Raw genomic sequence first — 17,313 nt, forward strand, 5'->3', positions numbered from 1 at the left:
ATAATGTGTATAAAAATGTTCTGTTTAATCTATGCATTTCATCATCTCAGATGTTTAGAGCAAAGGGAGGGGATCCTGATCATACCTGACATGCAAAATTAGCATGGAAAACCTTCCTCCTCCACTTCAGTTTAGATCTTGCCATCATTGACCTACTCTCCAAGGCTCTCACCTTTGCTCCTTTGCTGTTTCGTTGCTTTTATTCATGTTACTGGCTTCATGCCTATTTACTGCCTCAGTTTTTTAATTTATTTCTTTACCATTCATGTGTTTCAGGTTATTTCCTGAAAATTTATTCCATTTCTCATTTTCTATTGCTTTCTACTATGTATCATCAGAGCTTTGAAGTAGCAATCAAGCTGAATGATCTTATTTAACAAACTTACTGAATATCAACAGAAGAGCTAGATTGTGAAAATCTTTGACTGCCAAGGATTTTGGATTTTATTTTATTATCAAGAGTTGGTTTTGGATTCAAGTTTTAGAAAGGTAACCACCAAACAGTGAGAAAAGAAGATTGGAGAGGGATTCAAATCAGAAACATATGTTTGGAGGCGATTGTAGGTTTGAATGAAAGAGATGAGATTCTGAATTAAGAACTGAAGATGGAGAGAAAGTCATAGAATCAATGGAGTCATGGTAGTATACGTAAGAGAAAAGAAGAAATGATATTTTGATTGAGCAAATAAGTATTTTGGATGCCTCTAACTGGGCCAGGCACTGAAGGTATTTTGTGTTGTAAGATCTATTATGATCTCATTCACAACTGGTAATGCAATACTTGTCAGTAGATAATAGAAATACAGGATGAGAGAAGAAATTACTCTGCACAGGAACAATCTCTGACAGCTTTATGGAGAAGGTTAGAGTTGAGTTTAATTTAGAGGTTACCATTTATATCAGTTGCTTTCTGTACAGGTTCTGTGAAGGTAGATTTAAACTTGAAGATGAAGATCAGATGACCAGAGGAGAAGTGAAGGGAAGAAGGAGGTCCAGAGTTGGGGGGGGAGTACCATCGGCTCCTTAGCCTCAGTACCATGTATCAACCACTGTTCTAATGAAACTTTCTAGGGAAATAGTCTGAACTTTCAGAGCTCTAGCCTACTGAGTTTTGAAACTCTGGATTCAGTAGGAATCTGAGCTGATGATTTGATTTTGCAATCTTTTTTGTAGTGTTCCTGGAGAGCAGTGGAAAGGACAATTTACCACAATCCAGAAAAGGTAAGGCCAATATTTTATTTTTAAGTTGTTTGATTCAGATTTTAATAGGTTTTTTTGCTACCATTCAAAAAGTTTTTATGATACTTTAGAGATAATATAATTAAGAGTTAGAATTACCAAGAAAAAAGCCATGTTTTGCACATAGAGAATTTGCAGCGTTCAAAGTGTTTTTCCCTTGGGTGCTGTGAGCCTGGTGTGAAGTTTCAAGGATGTTTTCCCCTAGTTGTGTTTTAGGACTAACTTTAAAAACTTTATCTGGTTGCCCAACAGTCTACTCTCTTGGGTTTTCTGGCTCACTAATGTGTGACATTATCAGGTTTACAAAAATCATATAATGCGTGTCATTATCAGAGGTTTAATATTTTTAAAATTATCTTTCAATTTCCTTATGTCCCAGGATTATTCATTTTAGAAAAAGTTCTTTGCCAGGACACTATTTAATAGAAACTATTGTAATTACAGTGGTCAGTGTTTGGGCTGTGGAAAAACCATAGAGTCTATTCATCTGAGTCCAGAAGAGTATGACTTTCTCAAGAGAAAAATTCTGAGGGATGTGATAGATGGAGGTGACCAATACAGAAAGACAACACCTCAGGTGAGTCTGGACCAGGTTTTATTGCATTCTTGGTGTCTGGAGCAGGGGATGACAGTTTTTTCTGTAAAAGGCCAGATAGTAAAAAATAAAATAAAATTTAATCCTCACTCAAGGATATGTTTTTGATTTTAGAGTGGAAAGAGGAGAGAGAGAGAGAGAGAGAGAGAGAGAGAGAGAGAGAGAGAGAGAGAGAGAGAGAGAGAGAGAGAGAAACACTGATGTGAGAGAAAAATCAATTGGATGTGTCCCAACCAGGGATTGAATCCACAACCTTTTGGTGCATGGGATGATGTTCCAACCAACTGAGCCACCCAGCAGGGCCATATAGTAAATATTTTAAGCTTTGTGGGCCATACAGTCTCTGTTGCAACTTTTCTGCTCTGCTATTGTAGTGGAAACAGCCACAGACAAACAAATGAGCAGGGCTGTGTTTCAGTAGTATTGTATCATAATAAGCAAGCGGTGGAATTTTTTTTTATGCAAAGAGAAGCAATGTGCTGGATTTGGCCTGCTGGGCATGGTTATGAACCTTTAAGAAAGATTGCTTTAGAATTTCATAGAACAGTTTAGTTAGACTATTATCCATCTACTGAAGTCAGTCTTGTTTCATCTGGGCACAAGTGCCCTTAAGCCAAAAAGATAGATGCTTATTTTTTGTCTAAGTGCTTCCATGAAAACATGGTTTCTCACAACTTTTCCAGTCAAGAGAGTTTAAGATATCTTAACAAAATTATTTCCAAGTATCCTTAGTATTAAATTTGATCCTCTAGGTCATTTTTAATAGCATTATTTTCCTAGTCTTCAGTACTTGATGCTGGTTTACTAAGATTAAGTTGAAGTAAAATGTTTTTACCTTGGGGAGAGGCTACCCCATCATCTCACTGAATGCTTTTTCTTTAAAGTACCAAATAAAAACAAGAAGTGAAAATTGTTTTGCCTTCTCACCTTGACTTAATGTTGTCAGATAATACCCCTAGATCATAAGAAAAGCTTTAATCCTCAGAATAAAGTCAAAATCTGGTCCATAAAAACAGTATCTCCATTTTATGGAATACCTTTTAGCTGACTTTATTGATAAAATTTTAGTTAACATTTGTCGAGTGATGCTAGATACTTTACATTCATTATCCTATATCTTTTTAATTTATTTTTACAGAGTGGGGCAGGGAGAAAGAGGGAGAGAAACATCAATGTGTGGTTGCCTCACACGGCCCCTACTAGAAACCTGGCCTGCAACCCAGGCATGTGCCCAACGGGAAATTGAACTGGCAACCCTATGGTTCCCAGGCTGGCACTCAGTCCACTGAGCCACACCAGGCAGGGCTCATTATCTTATGTCTTTTTTAATCCTCATAACCATCCTAGATGGTAATGTTTTATTTCTGTTTTACAAATAGAGTGATTGAGACTTTGGGAGATTAAATTTGCTAGAGGATACCTTGCTAATAAAATCTAGGTTTGACCACCACCACCCCAACCCCTGTAAATCTTTTTTGTTACACTCTACTGCCATTCATGGAATAAAAATTTTTAGTAACAACTGTAGCTGACAGTCAGCTGGTTGTAGCAGCTCTTTAATGCCATAGGAATTTCTGTCAGCTAAAATATGAATGAAACATTTCCTTCCTCTTATCAAATGTCTGTTGAACATTTGTGAGTATAGACATTTGTGAAGTAGGCGTTAAGAGAGATGCAAGGTTGTATGAATAATGCTGTTTGCTACCAAAAACTTAACATTTCTGTTTCTGTTGTGGATTAATTGAACATTCTTTTTTTAAAAATATTTTATGTATTTATTTTTAGAGAGGGAAGGGAGGGGGAGAGAGAGAGAGAGAAACATCAATGTGCGGTTGCTGGGGGTTATGGCCTGCAACCCAGGCATGTACCCTGGCTGGGAATCGAACCTGCGACACTTTGGTTCGCAGCCCGTGCTCAATCCACTGAGCTACGCCAGCCAGGGCTTGAACATTCTTTCTACCCTCCTTTTTTAAAAAAACAATTTGATAGTTTTTTTTTTAATTTGTTGATTTTTTAAGAGACAGGAAGGGGTGGGGAGAGAGAGAGAGAGAGGAGAGAAGACATCAATTTATTTTTCCTCTTACTTATGCATTTATTGGTTGATTCTTGTATGTGTCTGGACTGGGGACTGAACCCACAACTTTGGCGTATTGGTATGACACTCTAACCAACTGAACTCCCTGACCAGGGCCCCACCTTCCAGTTTTATATTTAGTAAAATTTTCAACCTAAAGAAATGAAAAAGCACAGTGGATACCTACATACTCTTTATCTAGAGTAACCAGTTGTTATTATGGCACAAATACTTTCTTTCCACATATGTGTTTTTACGAACCATTTAAAAATAAGTTGTAGACATGTTGCTATAAATGTTTCAGCAAATATTTTCTAAGAATTAAGAAAATTTTATGTGATTAAATAGCATGATCACATTTAAGAACCTTACCATTAATTCAGTGTCATTTATTTTATTTTATTTTTGAAATTATATTTTATTGTTTATGCTATTACAGTTGTCCCTACTTTTTCCCCTTTTGCCCACCTCTGTCCCCCATCCGTCAAGCAATTCCCATGTTGTTGTCAGTGTCCATTGGTTCTTTCTTTTGTCAAGTTGTACCTCCTCCCGCCCTCCAAGAGCTGTTAGTCTGTTCCATGTATCTATATGCCACTCTTTCTGTTTTGTTCACTAGTTTATTTTGTTCATTAGAGTTCACATGTAAGTGAGATCATATGTTATTTGTCTTTCACTGACTGGCTTATTTCACTTAGCATAATAGTCCGCAGGTCCATCCATGCTATCCCCAAAAGTAAGAGTTCCTTCTTTTTCAGTGCTGTGTAGAGTATTCCATTGTGTAAATGTATCACAGCTTTTTATCCATTCATCTACTGATGGACACTTGGGCTGCTTCCAGATCTTGGCTATTGTAAATAATGCTGTTACAAATATAGGGATGTATATATGTTCTTTTGAATGGATGTTTTGGGATTCTTAGAATATATTCCTAGAAGAGGAATTGCTGGACCAAAAGGCAGTTCCGTTTTTAATTTTTTGAGGAAACTCCATACTGTTTTCCACAGTGGCCGTGCCAGTCTGCATTCCACCAACAGTTTATGAGGGTTCTCTTTTCTCCACATCCTCACCAGCCCTTGTTGTTTGTTGATTTATTGAGGGTAGCAATTCTGACAGGTATGAGGTGATACCTCATTGTGGTTTAAATTTACATTTCTGTAATGATTAGTGATGTTGATTATATTTTCATATGTCTATGGGCCATCTGTATGTCCTTGTTGAAGAAGTGTCTATTCAGGTCATTTGCCAATTTAAAAAAAGTTTTTTTTAAAGATTTTAATCTTATTTTATTTTTAGAGAGAGAGGAAGGGAGGGTAATTGAGAGGGAAAGAAACATCAATGTGGGAGAGAAATATTAATTAACTCTCGTATGCCCTCCAATAAGGGATCAAACCTACAACCCAGGCATGTGCACTGACCAGGAATCAAACTGTCAACCTTTTGCTTTTACAGATGGCACCCAATCAGCTGAGCCACACTGGTCAGGGCCTTTATCCATTTTTTAATTGGATTGTTTGTCTTCATGGTGTTGAGTTCTTTATATATTTTAGAAATTAAATCCTTATTAGATGTATCATTGGCAAAAATATTCTCCTATACAGTGGGTTCCCTTTTCATTTTGATTATGGTTTCTTTAGCTGTGCAGAAATGTTTTAATTTCACATAGTCCCATTTGTTTATTTTTTATTTTTTTCTTTGTTTCCCTTGCCTTAGGAGATATATTGGCAAAAATATTGCCATGTGAGAATTCTGAAATTTTACTGCCAGTGTTTCTTCTAGGATTTTTGTGGTTTCGTGACTTACATTTAAGCCTTTTATCCATTTTGTATTTATTCTTGTATATGGTATAAGTTGGTGGTCTAGTTTCATTATTTTGCATGTACCAGTCCAGTTTTCCAAACAGCATTTATTGAAGAGACTGTCTTTACTCCATTGTATGCTCTTGCCTTCATGAATGTGGTATATGCTTCTACTTTTTGTATCTTCCTTATTTTCTTTCTTCAGTGTCCTATAGTTTTTGAAGTCAGGTCATTTACCTCCTTGGTTAAATGTATTTCTAGGAACCCAATTTGTTTGTTTGTTTGTTTGTTTGTTTAATAGTAAATGGGATGGTTTTCTTAAATTTTTTCCTAATAGTTTATTATTGTTGTATAAAAATGCCACCAATTTCTGAGTATTGATTTTGTATCCTGCTACTTTGCCAAATTCATTCATTAGGTCTAGTAATTTCTTGGTGAGTTCTTTAGGGCTTTCTATATATACTCTAACATGGTCAGCAAGTAATTATAGTTTTACTCCCTCCTTTCCAATTTGATTGCCTTTTATTCTTCTTGTTTGATTGCTATGGCCAGGACTTCGAGTACTATGTTGAATAAGAGCAGTGAAAGCAATTCAGTGTCATTTAATAAAAAGTACATATTCAAATTTTCCCAGTTGTCCACCAGATTGTATTTTATAACTCTTTCCCCTTCAGTCCAAGATTCAATCAAGATTCATTCTTTGCTTTTGGTTGTTATGTCTCTTTAAATACATAACAGTCTCCTCTGTCCTTTTTTCTTTTTATGACATTGACTTTTTTGAAAAGTCTGGATGTTTTGACTTGTATAAGGTTTTTTGAAACTTCACACTTATGGATAACTTGAGGATATGGTTAAAATGCAAATTATGGTTCAGTTGGAGTGGGGCCTGAGATTCTGTGTTTTCATAAGATCCCAGGTGATATGTTTATGGTCTTTGGACTACATATTGAGTAGCAAGACCTCGTACTAATTGTTTGATTATTTTCTTTTCATTAATTCAGTATAAAAGCATTTGAGTAGATTACATGAGTGGTGCTGTGTGCTTCTCATTGACTCACAGCAGCCACATACTGTCAGGCTATGCTTACTGTTGCTGGTGTTAAATTTGATCACTATACTAAGAGGGTAACTGCCAGATAGCTCCATTGTAAAGGTACATTTTTCCCTTTATAATTTCTTTGTAATTTTTTCTTTTGCAATTTTGTAATTAAAAATTAAATGATCAATTAAATGATCTGTGAAGTAATACTTCAAAACTATGGAGATGACCTATCACCCATTAATTCTTCACTCAGTGTTTCTAGAATCATGGAGATACTCTCTACATTTGGAGATTGCAAAGTAGTGATTATTTAATTTCCTTTGCATTTGTGAGCTGACATTATTCTATAAAAGTTTTCACTCATCATTTTTTTTAAAAAAATTATCTGTATGGACATGAGGGCTGTTTTTTAAAATTAACTATGTTAGATTTTATGGCCATCATTATTCTTTTTGATGTTCAAATTGTCCCAAATTTGGCCTGTGGGAGCTCCTTCAAGATAGTTCCTGTGTCTTTTATTTTATTTATTTAAAAATTTTTTTTAAATTGATTTTAGAGAGAGAGGAAGGGAGAGATAGAGATAGAGAAGGACACTGATTTGTTGTTCCACTTTTTGATGCATTCATTGATTGATTCTTATATGTGCCCTGCCCAGGGATCAAACCGGCAGCCTTGAGGTATCAGGACAATGCTCTAACCAACTGAGCTACCAAGCCAGGGTGTTCCTGTGTCTTTTACATCTCTCCTTCTAGCCCCATCAGTTTTCCTCTCAATCAGTTTTTGAGCATTTTTATGCTTTCTGGCACAATATGTCCTAGGCTCTCACCTTAAAGTGCTCCTGTTCCAGTTGTGGAATCATTAATTCAATACTTTTGTTTAATATTATCAATGGCTAAACATTGCCATAATTCCTTTTTAAGTGAAAATCACTTTAATTCTGTATTAATAGAAGGAAATTTTGTTACTTTTCTCTGCCGACAAAGACTTAGAACCCAGTGCACATCTTCTCTTTCAAGAGTGGTATTCTGCAAGAGAAGTTTCAGGCTCCTGAGTATGGTGAGAATAGCAAAGAGTCACACATTTGATTACAATAATTCACAGAACAACTGAATATAGTCATAGAAGAATTGGGACATTTTATGACAAGGGAAATTATTTTCTTCCTTTTTTTTCCAGATATCCTTCCCCTTTTCCCTTGCAACTCCCCAATTCTGTATCCCATTTCTTGTCATCTGCCTTTCTCCTTTAAGGTTTCAACATAATAATAATTGCTGTCCTGGCCAATGTGGCTCAGTTGGTTGGAGTGTTCTTCCATAAACTGAAACGTCACCGGTTCAATTCCTGGTCAGGGCACATGCCTGGGTTGTTGGTTCTGTCCCTTGTTGGGGTATGTATGAGAGGTGATTGATGCTTCTCTTTCACATTGATGTCTCTCTCTCCCCCTTTCCCTCTCTCCCTCCTTTTCCCTCTCTGTAAAAGCAATAACTATTTCCTCAGGGGAGGATAAAAAAATTGCTACTCTTTATTGAATGATTACTATATGTCAGGTACTGTTATACTCACAACAATCTAGAAATGATATCCCCGTTTTGAGGATGGGGAAGGTCAGGATAAGATAGGTGTCCATGGTTAAAGAGTAGTGAAGGACAGCACATGGCTGAATTGGCACAGGGATTAGTTTTGTAGTATTGGTCAGGCAGAAGGGGCAAGGATCAATCCAGAGCACTGCTGGTGGGTTGAAGTAAAACCGACTGGATAAACTGAGTATATATATAGGTACAGCAAAGAGTTGGGAGCTGTATTCAGACCTCTGATTTTTCTGAGGACAAATCAGTCATTTGAAAGTGAGAGAGAAGGTATGATAGTCCAAGGGAGCTTGAGGAGTTTTAAGCATTGGAAGTTTGGATTATTTGTGAGAGGATTGGGGAAAGTATTGCCTATTGGTGCTGAAGTTGCAACTGGGGGTGGTGGGCATACATTTGTGGGGTCATTGACTTCTGAGCCATTTTCAGCAGTGCTGAGCCATCCAGGCATGCAAAGAAAAGGCAGTTGGATGTGGGGTACGGGATTTTGCTAGTCTGGTACAGTTGAGGGAAAGAGGAAAACAGGAGTTGAGGGTGTAAGTGAGAGGATGGGTCAATTAATGGACCATAAGAGCAAAGTTGATAGGAAGTAAAGATTTGTAGGATCTCACAGATTAGATGAAAGAAGACTGAAGGCTCATGGAGGTTGAAGAGCCAGCTTAAAGGAGAGTAGAAATCTGGAGATTTGTTGAGGGGAGGATGGTGTTGCTTATGTGTGGCAACATGATAGGGACTAGGTGAGGGTAGTTCTGACAGAGTAGTTGATGTGATCACATGATCAAGTAGGGCCCAGACTAGATAGGGAAGGAAGGAAAGCCAGAGTACTGCCCAGGAGGCTTCCAGGGCACGGTCCTGTCAATGTGGGGTAGAAGAAAAGGTATAGGTAGGGAAAATAAAAGAGTGAATACTAGAAAACTGAGGTCAGAAAGCAGATGAAATTTGAGGCTAAGATTTCAGAGGAAGAGCTGTTCTCGGTCCTGGCCAGATCCAGGGTCAGGCTACTAAGGTTTGGTAAGTGCTCCATTGTAAAGTTTAGCTCCAGACTGCCATTTCCCATAGATTTTTCATCTTTTGTTTTTTCATGTTTTGGGTTTCTTTGCTCACCATTTGTATTATAACAAAATACCACAGACTGAGTCATTTAAATAGCATAAATTTATTTTTGCACAGTTCTGGCAGCTAGGAGTCCAGAATCAGCAGGTTTGGTTTCTCTTGAAGCTTCTCTCTTTGCTTGCAGATGGCCCTCACTCTTACTTTGTCCTCATACAGCCTCCTGTGCTCAAGCACCGGAGTGTCTCTTTGTGTGTCTGAATTTCCATTTCATGTGAGGACATCAGTCAGGTTTGATTAAGGCCCTGCCCTATGACCTCATTTCACCTAAATCACCTCTTTAAAGGCCTTATCTCCAAATACAATCACTATCCAAGATACTGGCTGGGATTTAGGACTTCAACATAAGATTTCTGGACTGGCCACAATTAAGTTCCTAACACCATTCATCGAAAATATGTATTAAAATTATATTGTGTTCAGCATTTTAAATTATTTTGTATTGGAATTGTCTTCAATTTTGCTTTCTAAAGCTTGCTTATTATTTGGGAATGTGAGATATAAACCAAGGAGTAAGTGCTAACTCCATTTTTAGTTTCTTTGTTTACTTAAAAATATTTATGATCTCAGTTGACCTCCATAAACATCTAGAGTGAGCATTATCAAAATTGTTTCAAGCTTATATGTTTTCACCAAGTAAAACTCTTGTTGAAAATAAAGTAAATAAGATGGCACTGCCTGATGAAGTGGTTCTCAACCTTGGCTGCTGGTTAGAATAGTTTAGGAGCTGTTTAAAAATAACTGATACCCTTACCCCACTCCCTGGAGGTTTTGGTTTTAAGTGTAAGTGTTCAGTGTATTAAATACATTCATATTTTGCAGCCCTCACCACCACCCATCCCCACAACTCTTTTTATCTTATAAAACTGAAACTGTATGTGCATTAAACAGTAACTTCCCATTCTCCCCTTCTCCCAGTCCCTGGAAACCACTGTTATACTGTCTTTATGAGGGCACTATAGTAAGTGCCTCTTGTAGGTGGAATCATACTGTACTTGCCTTTTCACCTGGCTAATTTCACTTATCACATCCTCAAGGTTCATCCATGTTGTAGTATATTGTGAAATTTCCTTTCTTTTTAAGGTTGAATAATATTCCATTGTATGTATATACCACATTTTGTTTATCCATCAGTTAATGGACACTTGAATCCCTTCTACGGTTTAGCTATTGTGAATAATGCTGCTATGAGCATGGATATACAGGTATCTCTTTGATGCTCTGCTTGTAATTTTTTGGCTATATACCCAGAAATGGAATTGGTAAATTTATTTTTAATCTTTTGAGGAACTGTGTTCCACAGAAGCTATACCATTTTACATTTATGCCAACATTGTACAAGGGTTCCAATTTATCTTTGCCAGTACTTGTTGTTTTTTTAATTGTTTATATAACTATCCTAATGGGTGAAGTGTCAGATCATTGTAGTTTTTCTTTTTTTTAGAGAGAGGGGAAGGGAGGGAGAAAGAGAGGAAGAGAAACATCAATATGAGAGGGGAACATCAATGGGTTGCTTCTCATATGTACCCCAACTGGGGACCAAAACCACAAGCTAGGCATGTGTCCTGATTGGGAATTGAACTGGTGACCTTTTGCTTTGTGGAATGATGCCCAACCAGCTGAGCCATGCCAGCCAGGTCTATCTCATAGTTTTGATTTGTATCTCTCTTATGGTAGTGATGTTGAACATTTTTTTCATGTGCTTCTCAGCCATTCATTTATCTTTGGAGAAATGTCTATTCAAGTCCTTTGTTTTTCAATTGGGTTTCTGTTGAATTTAGGTGTTCTCTGTATAATCTGCATATTAATTCCTTATCGAATACTTGATTTGCAAATGTTTTCTCCCAATCTGTGGGTTTCTCTTTTACTCTGCTGATAGTGTCTTTTCGTGCACAAAAATTCTTAATTATCATGAAATCCACGTTTTTCATTTTTTCTTTTGTTACCTGTGTCTTTGGTGTCAAATCCAAGAAAATCATTGCCAAATCCAATGTCATGAAACTTTTGTTCTGAGTTTTCTTCTAAGAGATTTAATTGTTTTTGGTCTTACATTTAGTGCCTTGATTCATTTTGAGTTAATTTTTGCATGTCATGTTAGGCAAGGGTCTAACTTCATTCTTTTGCACATGGATGGGGATATCCAGTTTTCTCCAAACCATTGTTGAAAAGACTGCTCTTTTCCCTTTGAATGGCCTTGGCATCTCTGTCAACAATCATTTGACCATAAATGCAACAGGATTATTCCTGATCCATTGGTCTATATATCTGTTTTATACTAGTACCACACTGTTTGGATTACTGTAGCTTTGTAGTAAGTTTTGGAATCAAGAAGTGTGAGTCCTTTACTTTTGTTCTTTTAAGATTTTTTTGGTTATTCAGTATCCCCTGAGATTCCAGACATCACTGGGATTTTGATAGGGATTACATTGAATCTATAGATCATTATAATTAACATTGACTTTTTTTTTAAGATTTTATTTATTTATTTTTAGAGAGGGAAGGGAGGGAGAAAGAGAGAGAGAGAGAAACATCAATGTGTGGTTGCTGGGGGCCATGGCCTGCAACCCAGGTATGTGGCCTGACTGGGAATCGAACCTGCGACACTTTGGTTCTCAGTCCGTGCTCAATCCACTGAGCTACGCCAGCCAGGGCAGCATTGACTTCTTAACAATATTAAATCTTTTAGTCCATGAGCATGAAATATGTTTCCATTTATTTATGTCTTTAATATTTTTCAGCAGTGTTTTATACTTTTCATTGTTCAAGTTTTTCACTTCCTTGGTTTAGTTCCTTCCTAAGTATTTCATTATTTTGTTGCTAGTGTAAATAGAATTGTTTTTATAATTTTCTTATTATTCATTTTTGGCTTATGGAAATACATCTGATTTTTGTGTGCTTATCTTGTATCCAGCTACTTTGCTTAATTGATTTATTAGTTCTAATTGGTTTTGAGTGTGGAATCTTTAGGGTTTTCTACATATAAGATCATATCCTCTGCCAAGATAATTTTACCTCTTCCTTTCCAATCTGGATGCCTTCATTTTCTATTTCTTATTTAATTGCTCTAGCTAGAACTTTCAGTACTTTGCTAAATAGAAGTACTGTAAGCAGTCATACTTGCCTTCGTACTGATCTTAAAGGAAAACCTTCTTCCACCACTGAGTATGATGTTCACTTTGGGTTTTTTATATATGGCTTTAATGTTGGGGTAGTTCCCTTCTTTCCCTAGTTTGTTGGGTATTTTTATTATGAAAGGGTGTTGAATTTTGTCAAATGCTTTTTCTGCATCAGTTGAGTGATCATGTGTTTCTTTCCCCTTTATTCTGTTGATAATAAATTATAATATTATATATTACAGATGGATTTTCATATATTGAACCATCCTTGCATTCCAGGAATGAATCCCATGTGGTCATAGTATATTCTCCTTTTATTATTGCTGTTCAATTCTGCTTGCTAATAGTTTATTGAGGATTTTTGCATTAATGTTTATAAGGGATATTGGTCTCTGGTTTTCTTGTAGTGTCTTTCTCTGGCTTTGGTATCAGGGTAATGCTGACCCCATAGGAGGAGTTTGAAAGTGTTCCTTCCTCTTCAGTTTTTTGGAAGAGTTTGAAAATAATTGCTGTTAGTTCTTCTTTAAGTGTTCAGTAGAATTTACCAGTGAGCCATTAGGTCCAGGACTTTTTGTTGTGGTTGGGAGATTTTTGATTGCTGATTCATTCTCCAAACTATGTATAAGTGTACTCAGATTTTATTTTTCCTCTTGATTATGCCTCTTTGTCTTTGTGATTAAAAGTACAATCAGCAATCAGTACCCATATTCCTGATATTTGGAAGACAGGGTCTTTTTGGCCACCCACCTAGCTCTCACGAACTGTGTGCAAGCTGCTCCAGGAGCATGGTTACTGTTGTCTGCTATGCGGCTTGGAGTGAGGGTGCTGTTGTGCTAAGAATGAAAACTGAAATTACTACAATTTATCATCCATGCTCAAGGCTTCCCCTGGAAGTTGCAAGCCTTCAACAGATTGTAGAATTCTAAAATAGTTACTGCTAACATTAGACAGGTTCTGTGTGTGCACTTGTCTGGGTGGGTAGACAGATCCTGGTACTTCCTTCTCTGCCATCTTCCCTTCAACTTGATGAGTTTTGACATGTGTACACCTGTGGAACTGTCACCACAGTTAAGGTAATGAATATATCTATCACCCCCAAAAAGTTTCCTCCTGCCACCTTAAAGTGACTTCTCCTGTATCCACCTCCCATTCTTGTTTGTCCCCTCACTGGTTAAACACCATCAAATCATATAATGTATAGTCTTTTTTGGTCCGGCATCTCTTAATTCAGTACAGTTGAGTCTTAAACAGCATGAGTTTGAACTCTGTGGGTCGACTTAAATGTGGAAGTTTTTCAATAAATATGCAGTTGACCCTCTGTGTTTCAGGTTTCACATCCAGGGATTCAACCAACCACTGATCAAAAACAGTTTTCAATCCACAATTGGGAATCTGTGGATGTGGAGGGCCAATTGTGTGCATTGTTCTGTACCATTTATATAAAAGACTTGAGCATCCCTGTGTCTAACAACATTCTCCTGCAGATCTTTGACTTTGTGCTTTTGTATTTGTTTCCTAGGGATGCTGTAACAAATTACTGTGAACTGGTGGCCTTAAATAACATCCTCTCATAGTTGTGGAGGCTAGAAGTAAAAAATTCAGGTGTTGGTGGGGCCGTGCTGCTTCTGGAGGTTCTAGGAAGAAGACCCTTTCTTCCTTTTTCCTAGTTTCAGAAGCCCCCGGCTCCTGGAAATCCTTGCTGTTTCTTGGCTTTTAGCCCAATCACTCCACTCTGCCTCCTCTTCTCTGTGTGTCCTCTCTTCTTATAAGGACATCAGTCATTGGATTTAGGAGCTACCTTATTGTAGTATGACCTCATCTTAACTATTAAGTAGGCCAAAAAGTTTTTCTTTTTTCCTGTAAGATGGCTCTAGTGATGCTTAGTTGTCTTTAACTTCATTCAGAACAATTTTGTTAGATTGTATTGTGACAGCTGTCATATCAGCATGCATTTTTTAAAAAAACTTATCAAAATTGGTGAATTTTTGTGTAGCCATTTTAACATTGAAGAAAGAAAATATGCACTGTTTTTGGCAAATTATGGTTTATTATTTTAAGAAAGGTAAAAACACAACACAAAAAAGACTTATGCCGTGTATGGAGAAGGTGCTGTGACTGATTGAACATGTCAAAAGTGGTTTGCAAAGTTTCGTGCTGGAGGTTTCTCGCTGGACGATGCTCCACAGTCTGGCAGACCAATTGAAGTTGTTAGTAATCAAATTGAGACTTTGAGAACGATCAACATTATACCACACGGGTGGTAGTCAACATTCTCAAAATGCCCAAATCAATGAAGTTATTGGTGAAAAATGAAAAATGTGTCTTTTATGTTATGGAAAAACTAAATGGACTTTTTGGGCAACCCAGAAATTACATTTGCATCCAGATAAGGTCACATTCCAGGTAGCCATGGATTTTGGAGGGGACACTATTCAACCCACTACTTTTTTCCTTTGGGTATTATGGTAGGTGTGTAGCTTTTAAAGAAACCTCCAAACTGTTTTCCAAAATGGTTGTCTCATTTTACATTCTTATTAGCAGTGTGTGAGGGTTAAAGCTGTTCCACATGCTGGTCAACACTTAATATGGTCACTTTCTTTACCTTTAGCTATTCTAATGGATATTAAGTAGTATCTCACTATCGTTTTAATTTCCATTTTTTCTGAAGACTAATGATGTGGAACATTTTTATGTGCTTAATTGACATCTATATATCTTCTTTGGTGAAGTATTTGTTTAGATCTTTTCCCCATTATAAAAACTGGGTTGTTGCCCTGGCCAGGTGGCTTAGTTGGTTAGAGCAGGTTTGATTCCCAGTCAGGGCACGTACCTAGGTTGTGGATTCAATTCCTGGTCAGGGATGTGTACCAGAAGCAACTGATCAGTGTTTCTCTCTCTCCCTCTCTCATCCTCTCTCTCTCAAATCAATAAACATAAACCCAGTGAGGATTTTTTAAAAATTGGGTTTTTCTATTATTGAGCTGTAAGAGTTGTTTGTGTATTCTAGATACATGTTCCATACCAGCTATATGTTTTGCAAATATTTTCTCTCAGTCTGTGGCTTGCCTTTCATTTTTATCAAATAGAGATTCTGATTTAATTGCTCTGGTTCAGGGCCCAGTTATCCAGTTTTTCGAAAGCTCCCAGATGATTTTAAAGTGAAGCCTGGGTTGAGAACCACTGTTTGTAGCGTGAGATTTTTAAGGACCCTAATGTACTTGTATATATAGCAGTTTCTTCAGGATACTTTGGGAGAAAACTTAAAGTCATAAGTGAATTTTTAGCTTTTCTGAAACCTTTGTTTACTGTACTTAGACATCACAGCCAGCAGATGGCAATAGTGTAACATGTAACAATTACACTAGGTTATAATGCATAGCCAAGTCAATCAGGTTAAACAATTTGGTGAGCTTCTTTTATTATTGTACTGAAAGATCTTTGTCATTTTTGTTTAAATTAGATTAGTTGATAGTAGATAATGATGGGGGGTATATACTTGAATTTTAAGTGAACAAAGCAGAACTTCATGTATTCATGTACACTACAGGTTTTGCTACGTGAGACTAATTGAGAGGACATTAATGAAGATCAAAAAGTGAATTTGGAACTATGTGGATAGTATTAGTTTAGTATTAATTATATTTTTTCTTTTATTTTCCTTTGTTCTTTTCTTTTTTTTATTGATTATGCTGGTACAGTTTGTCCAGTTTTCCCCCTTTATCTCCCCTCCACCCTGCCCCCCCAACCCTACAACATCCACCCCTCCCTTAGTTCATGTCCATGGGTTATACATATAAGTTCTTTGAGTTCTCTGTTTCCTATACCATTTTTTATCACTCCCCATCTATTTGATGCCTACTAGTTATGCTGCTTCTTCCCTGTACCTCCCCACCTCCCTGTCCCTCCCTTCCCCCTCCCCACTGAAATCTTTCTGTGTGATGTCCATTTCTCTGATTCTGTTTCTGTTCTGGTTGTTTGCTTAGTTTCTGTTTTTGTTGTCTTTCTTTTCTTTTGGGTTCATTTGTTGATAGTTGTGAATTTGTTGTCATTTTACTGTTCTTAGTTTTGATCTTCTTTTTCTAAGTCCCTTTAACATTTCATATAATAATGACTTAATGATGATGAACTCCTTTAACTTGACTTTATCTGGGAAGCACTTTATCTGCCCTTCCATTTTATTTATTTTTTATTTTTTAAGATTTTATTTATTTATTTTTAGAGGGGGAAGGGAGAGAGAGAGAGAGAGAAACGTCAGTGTGCAGTTGCTGGGGGGTCATGGCCTGCAACCCAGGCTTGTACCCTGACTGGAAATCGAACCTGCGACACTTTGGTTTTCAGCCCCCGCTCAATCCACTGAGCTACACCAGCCAGGGCTATGCCCTTCCATTTTAAATGAAAGCTTTGCTGGATAGAATATTCTTGGATGTAGCTCCTTGCCTTTCAAGACTTCAAATACTTCTTTCTAGCCCCTTCTTGCCTGCAAGGTTTATTTTAAGAAATCAGCTGATAGTCTAATGGGAACACCTTTGTAGGTAACTGTTGCCTTTTCTCTTGCTTTTAAGATTCTCTGCTTATCTTTAATCTTGGGTAACTTAATGATGATGTGCCTTGGTGTGTTCCTCTTTGGGTCCTGCTTCTTTGGGATTGTCTGGGCTTCCTGGAAGTCTATTTCCTTTGCCAGATTAGGGAAGTTTTCCTTCATTATTTGTTCAAACAATTTTTCAGTTTCTTGGTGGTGTTCTTCTTCTGACACCCCTA

The 17,313-nt window shown here is 37.1% G+C and overlaps 1 protein-coding gene across 2 annotated transcripts in view; it reads left to right on the top strand.

The window, feature by feature from the left end:
- Nucleotides 1–17,313, top strand: part of LOC123825182 (protein only RNase P catalytic subunit) — a 160,553-nt gene that overhangs the window by 2,155 nt on the left and 141,085 nt on the right. For both annotated transcript variants that reach the window (XM_045848519.1, XM_045848520.1), the window contains exons 3-4: nt 1,174–1,221; nt 1,684–1,816. In XM_045848519.1, the coding sequence (XP_045704475.1) occupies nt 1,174–1,221; nt 1,684–1,816 (181 nt within the window). The remainder of the gene's footprint in view (nt 1–1,173; nt 1,222–1,683; nt 1,817–17,313) is intronic.

Source organism: Phyllostomus hastatus, unplaced genomic scaffold (assembly GCF_019186645.2).
Source record: "Phyllostomus hastatus isolate PE091 unplaced genomic scaffold, TTU_PhHast_1.1 phas_contig_62, whole genome shotgun sequence".
Taxonomy (NCBI): Eukaryota; Metazoa; Chordata; class Mammalia; order Chiroptera; family Phyllostomidae; genus Phyllostomus; species Phyllostomus hastatus.